At 47.6% G+C, this 6,699-nt stretch overlaps 1 protein-coding gene across 4 annotated transcripts in view; it reads right to left on the bottom strand.

Annotated features, from left to right (window-relative positions):
• Positions 1-305: 305 nt before the first annotated feature.
• Positions 306-6,699, bottom strand: part of LOC144720697 (phytanoyl-CoA hydroxylase-interacting protein-like) — a 28,242-nt gene continuing 21,848 nt past the window's right edge. For all 4 annotated transcript variants that reach the window (XM_078597666.1, XM_078597664.1, XM_078597662.1 and 1 more), the window contains exons 3-6: positions 6,138-6,312; positions 5,265-5,382; positions 3,138-3,555; positions 306-1,718 (exon numbers count right to left, since the gene is read on the bottom strand). In XM_078597666.1, the coding sequence (XP_078453792.1) occupies positions 1,566-1,718; positions 3,138-3,555; positions 5,265-5,382; positions 6,138-6,312 (864 nt within the window). In that variant the 3' untranslated portion in view covers positions 306-1,565. The remainder of the gene's footprint in view (positions 1,719-3,137; positions 3,556-5,264; positions 5,383-6,137; positions 6,313-6,699) is intronic.

The following is a 6,699-nucleotide window of genomic DNA, read 5'->3' as shown; positions in this document are numbered from 1 at the left end:
GAGGGGGGGCGAGAGGTGTTTCCGCAAGCGATGCACGCACGCTGAGTGAGATGAAGCTCTTCTGGTGACACTGACAACGCCTGGTCGCGCGTGACTGCGTCGTTGTTATTTTCCCCCCTCCAGAGATATGAGCATTAACTACGTCTCCAAAGCAATGTTCTACAACGGAAGCCAAACTACGATAGTTTACATAAGCTAAAACAGATTCATTTAGATAGACCATATTCTGATATGTAAAGCTCTTATACTTTAGCAATGCCGATTAACAATGATGTAAATAACTTTCATGCTTCTCAACGCTACTGTTTAACAGGACTTTCTTTTTAGATCTCTTCTTTTTTTCATTTAGTAACATACGCAGAGACGCTCCTGTGCTTAACTACAGAGTTAGTCAGTACAACACTCTCTATGGTGTGCAACTGACCAACTTCACAAGCATGCTCTTTTGATTAAATAGGTGTTATAATGGTGGACGAGGTCACCGTAATTGTTAAGCCCTGGCAGTGACAGGCGTGTGTCCTGCATGTTTAGTAGATTGCCATCTTTTTGTAGGTGATTACAGAAAACATCATGCACTTCATCAAACCCTGCCACGAAACTAAAATATCCAGAACTTTACTTGTACACATTCAACCTCCATTAAAAATAATAGTGAAGCGCCATAGATGAATACACTTTTCAGTGATATGAGCCAATTTTTGTTGACTATATTAGGCTAAAGGACAGTTCACCGTTCATTTGTTCGAATACAATACTGTTAAACATTTGGAACAAAAAAACATCTTTTACGCTTCGCCTTATTAAATAGTTGAATAATGCAAACCACAGAAGTGTGCAAATTATATAATATTTGAAAGTAAAAGTACGATGTTGTGCAAGTGCCTAAGTGTTTAAATAATCATTGGTTAACAATTATGTTATTTAAATTGTGAAAAAAAAATCTGTATCCGGCTCTTGTGAGCGGTGGAAAAATCCTCTCCGCGTGAGGCGCATGCTACCTAGTGGCTATCTCGCGAGAGCCAGATCAACTTTCGTCCGACAGCCCTGCCGCTCGGCCTGAATGCACCGCACCACAAACCCACTGACTGACCAGCCCCTAAAACGGTCACCACACCATGTTTGAACCACATCCTCACACCAAAAACCACATCCCCATGCCCTAAATCTACAGGTTTTACATCTGACAGCCCTCCCAGCGACCCGGAGAAAACCTTCGATTCTACCCACGTTCTCCTGCCTTTGTCATTGTATCATCTGTCGTGGAAAAAAAAGATTGTTGTGTTCGTTGGAAAGAGAATGGTCGTGCGGGCAACTATAACCAAGCTGGAGACTCCCACCAGGTGAGAGCATTTCACAGAGTGACCGTCAAGAGGTTAAAACCCGTTTTGACAACAACGATGTTGACGGCTACAAACCTGGCGCTACTCGAGCCCTCGTCGCCACCTCATGCCGGACGCACTTGAATCTGGAGAGACGGGTAGTAGCAGGGCGGGCATCGGATGGAGAAGCCGGACGGAGAGGACGGGCGGGCAGGCTGGCTGGCTGCCTCACCGGCAGGAATGGCCTTACCGACCCACGCTGATGTTGCAGATCTTGCAGCTGGGGTCCTTCTTGGCGTTGGCTGTGGAGAGGCTCATGAGCTGGTGGCCTTTGATCTGGCCCAGCTTGCCCCTGGCTATGTCCAGCGGCTCCGCGTAGATCACCTCCAATATCACGTCCTGGTGGCACACGGCAAAACGTCGTGGTGAACCTGGCACTCGGGTTGCTCCTGCCGGTTTAAAATCGTTGCGACCGAAGACATAGCTACAAGACTGCAGTGTACTGTTCCCAGAGGAAATACCTGTGGTTGGGCAATCCTTATTCTCCTTTAATGCATCACACGAAGTAATTACACTTAAGTTAAATAAAACATTTTGTTGTTTATGTAACGTTTGATCTAAATTACGTCTATTTAATCATTGTCCAAATTGACCCATTATTTCAATGTTAAATCATCACTTTAAACTTTTTTCTGCTCCAGTTTATTTGGTTGTCTACCAATTTCGTTGATTTAACATTTATGTTGCAAACTTTTATGTAACCAAGGTCACCCTTTGTGAATGATAGCGTGCATATGTGTTTGTCCAGCTCATGGTGAGATAACTTTTTTTGGTTAGAGGAAGATACAAAACCAAAACAACAATCGTCTGTTGTAGATAAACACCCATGTGTGTGTCTGACAATAGTTAGAAATATGGCTAATTACACTCTAAGTCGTAGCTTAATGTAATCATAGTTTTATGATGAGATCTCAATGTCCATGCAGTAACATCATGATAGTGACTATATTGGTCAACGTTGAGAAACAAGAGTCTGCATGTGTGTGTATATACTTGAGCTGTAAATCTTTTCGGGTTTACATATTCCTCTAAACTACTGCTATAATTCTGTTTTTGAAGTGTTTCCAAAGGATATAACATATGCGCAGGACATAAAAACGCGTTATTTAGCTCCGCCAAATAACTGCGCCCGTTACCGACGAGGGTTCGTCAATGGACGTTATGCTGTCAGAGTGACATTGCAGATGTGGTGGTAAATTCTGCGTAGTAAATTGTCGAGCAGAAAAACACAGCGTACTCCGTAAACTGGATCCAGGATGATTAATGCATGGTGAGAAAGATGAGAGGTGGCACCGGATAAATGGTACAATGTTTCCTTGGCTCACACACAGACAGCGCACCAAGCAAAACGTCATACAGCCTCGTCATTCGGCAATTTAACTTTGTGGCCCCTTTCACCGAGGCATTGAACAAAGTTGGCGATGAATTCATGGCTCGTTAAGAATGTTGGTACGAATATAATGTTCTGGCCTAGGTACAAAAACACGATGTGCTGTGTGACAGTTGTACATGTGGCTGTAGTAAGAGACACTGTGTGACTGGAGTATATGTGGTTGTAGTGGAAGGCACTGTGTAACTGGAGTATATGTGACCTGTGCCTCCCTTCCGCTCCTGCACCACCGCCCATACCGCCATCGATAAAAGGCCACCCCATAAGAACCGCTCTTGAGCGTCGATTTTCTGCACCTCTCTTCCCAGCCGCCAGCCCTTCACCCTGCGCTCTCACATCCACAGGCCGCGGGCGTGACGTGGCCGTACCTGTGCATGGTGATACACCGCCTCGCCGTCACCGGCATCCCCATCGGCGCCCTCGGCAGCGCACGGCGCCACGGACCGCGTCAGGAAGCGGTTGGTGGCCGGGTCGAGCAGCGGCAGGCGCTCGCGACAGAAGAGGTCGCCCTCCGAGCCCTCGGGAGCCAGCACCAGCACCACGTAGTGATACGCCGTGTACATGCAGTAGAAGTCGGCGAAGTAGAGGTTTGTGCTGGGGCTGAAGAGCTCGGCGGCCGTCACCTCGAAGCGGTAGCGGCCGTAGGGCGAGTCGGTCGGCGGCTGGCCCGTGTTAAACTCCGTGTTGCAGCTCATGAAGACGCCGTGCAGCTTGCCGCTGATGGGAGAGCCGTGGCTCCCACTGTTGTCCTTTACGGAGGTCGGCATGGCGTTGGAGCATGACTCCCTGTTCAGGAAAGGGATGAGCGATAATTAACAGTGGAGTTTTATTGCTTTCAAGTGGAGCGGCGGCGCAGCGATTTGCGTGCCTGCACAATGGATCCGGGCAGAGATGCACTCAGCGGGGGGGGGGGGGGGGGAAGCACACTGCTGGATGAAGGCCTCCCCACAAACCTTTCAGTTGTGGGGGTCGTTTGGTCATACCTCACGCTGGTAAATGCGGATTGGATCTGGCTCCATCTGTACGGAGATAGCATGTTGCCCCCTCGCATGTGTGTTTTTTCTCCGGGTGCTCCAGTTTCCTCCCATACCTTATGAACACTCGTAAAATTGGCTGAGACATTAAAGTTCAAACCCCGTACAGGACTTTCCTGAAAAAGATCCCTTGTGGCTTTCATGGATAAATAAAGAAGTGGTTATTGTTGGTGGAGGGGTGGACAGTGCCAGGACCGGTTCAGATATCACTCACCACTCATGTTATTCGAGGAATGAAACGTAGTTGGCTGGGTTCATCGCAAGGAGTGTGAAACACTGCACACAACTGCTCCCACCTGCTATCATTTTTTACGTCTATACATTTGGCTTTAAGTTATTCTTACATCCATTACTCTTTCCGTGGAAGAAACTAATGTATCAGTTTGGTAAACGAAGTTAAGCTAGTGCGACCCAGCATGTCACAAAATGCAACCTTTGTTTATAAAACCATGACCCTAGTGTGGAACACGAGAAATTACAATTGTAAATTTTGCACTGGAATTGGCAGAATTAGCACCCTATGTCTACATGTAGAACAAGCTATCTGTTTATAATAACAGCGATGGTGCCGTAAGTTAATGCTTTTTTGGTTTGTGCCCTTTAGATATGCAAGCCATACAAATGTGCAATAATACATCTGAAATATCTAGGCTATATATTAACAAAATGTTCATTGTTTGCATGAAATGTATGCCAAACAGTAGCCCATAACCATATATTGCAGGAAATTAAGGCTCGTACATATTTGTGTTTTTGCAAAACATGCACACAATCGACGGTTTTTTGCAACATCGCAAAACCTTTAACAGCAGTGCAATCTGTTAAACTGCTGCCGAAATGACCACGTATCTGCCGGCATTCAGCCATCAGCTCTGCGGCAAATGCCTTAGTGGCCAGAACACCGGCCACGAAGGGTGAATTGTCACAGTCAATTTTACATCATTAGGGCCCATTTTATATCACGCTGCTCGCTTATTATGTGTGACCTATGACCACTGTTCACAGCGAATAGATCAAGCCCAGACTATGAATGTGTTCATAAGGAAACGTTTAGATCCGCCAATGAGGGAGGGCAATTACAGTGCTATCACATTTGGAGACACTGTGGTAGACTGCACAATGTGGAAGGGGTGGAGACGTGACATTGGATAATCTTGGCTTGAGAGTTGATTTAACAGATGCCAGTGGGGAGAAATGGTTTCAGTCGGTTGCCAGTGATTCCACTATCACATTTTAAGGGAAATATTTCGTGGAACGATTCACCTGTCCCGGAAGTGTGCGCCTCTAGTCGTGAGAAAGCGAGCATTTCTGAAAATGCTCGAGCCTCAAGCTAAATGCTTGACACCGAAGAGCGCCACGAATCAAAAAGTTGACAACAGAAAAATAAGCGTCCAGCTCGGATCAAAAAATCAACACCACAACCGGCACCGTGAGAGTGACTAGGGCTCGTGTGAGACGAACCTCACAAAGTCAAAGTACTCCTTGTTCTGGTTCCGGTAGAAGACGGTCAAGGGAAGCATCCGGCCTGCCGCCGACTCTGCCTTCTCCAGGAGCTGTGCCATGTGCGCCTTGGAGTAGTCTGCAGAGGCAACGGCAGTGGTGGTAGCAGCAGCAGCAGCAGTAGAAGAATTACAAGAGCAGCAACAGAGACAGCAACAGCAGCAGCAATAGGGCAGCAGTACAGCAGCCAATGGAAAATGTTCGTGGAGCAGCGGCACTTGTGTAGAGTCACGACCGTTCAGCCTGAACTTAGCCTCACAATGGCCAGTTCCCCATGGCAACTGCAACAATGTTTATTCACGTTCTAAGGTTTTTTAAAAAAGATTGAATGGAAAAGGTAAAATCTCGGCTGGTACATATATAACTAGGATATGTATCCCGGGCTCTCGGACTCAAGTTTGAAGCTTCGTGAATGAAAAATACTTTAATCTTACAGCCAAGCTACTCATTTGGTGAAGGGCATCCCCCTTGCCCCAAGGATACCGCGAGACTCGTTGGCGCTGCCCTTGCTACCCTGGCTGTCCGCGGGGCGCATTGTCACTCTTGGTGCTGGGCCCCGATTCCCAGTTGGCTCGTCCCGAGCTGTGCCACGGGCATTGTCCTCTCTCTCTCTCGTGCTGACTTGCCTCCTTCTACCCAGATGTCGTGCTCATTTTGTGATTGAATTGCATTAACAAGCGATTCGAAATAAAACCGTGAACATTCAGTGCGCCATTACAGCACTCGAGTGACATCGTCGTGTAGTTACGAAATTTCATAATTTACTGCAGCTGCCCCGCGGCTGACTCTCGGCAGCTGCATGGATGCTGTGGGGTTTGGCAGTGCGGCCCTCGCCTGCGGTGCAGAACTCGACGATGGAGCTCCACTCGGACACCAGGTAGTCCCCGTCATGCTGCTTGCAGGCCGTCTGCACAGCCACTGTGTACTCGGTGCGCGGGCTGAGGAACCAGTGGCCCCGCACTGTCATGGGCAGCAGCACTGCCTTGGCCACCAGCTTGGTGGGCACGTCCTGTGGGCACGACCACTTGGCGAGTGAGCAAAACCCAGAGGTCATCCTCCTGTTGAGACTTCACCATATGCACAACTTTGATGGGTTCTACCCAACCCAATAAACTAGCCCCTAAGCTCATGCAAAATCCCAAACTACCTTTTGTATCCCCTGGAAAGAGTCAACATTTCAGGTTTTTTTTGTTTAAGCTGGTCAGAACTCATGAGACCAGGGTCTCATTTTGAAAAGTAACCTGGAGACATTAGTTTGCCAGTTGGGGGCGATAATTACTATGTATATTGCCAATTCAGTAAATTGCGGGTCATTTACGCATTTGGCAAAGTGGGACTTTGACGCCGGCACACAGCAGCCTACTCCTGCGAATCAGAGGATCTTTAATGTCCACTG

The sequence above is a fragment of the Lampetra planeri genome, chromosome 9, assembly GCF_965212315.1.
Source record: "Lampetra planeri chromosome 9, kcLamPlan1.2.h2, whole genome shotgun sequence".
Lineage (NCBI taxonomy): Eukaryota > Metazoa > Chordata > Hyperoartia > Petromyzontiformes > Petromyzontidae > Lampetra > Lampetra planeri.
Note: the sequence above shows the minus strand (reverse complement) of the source record. Positions and strands in the feature narration are given on the sequence as shown.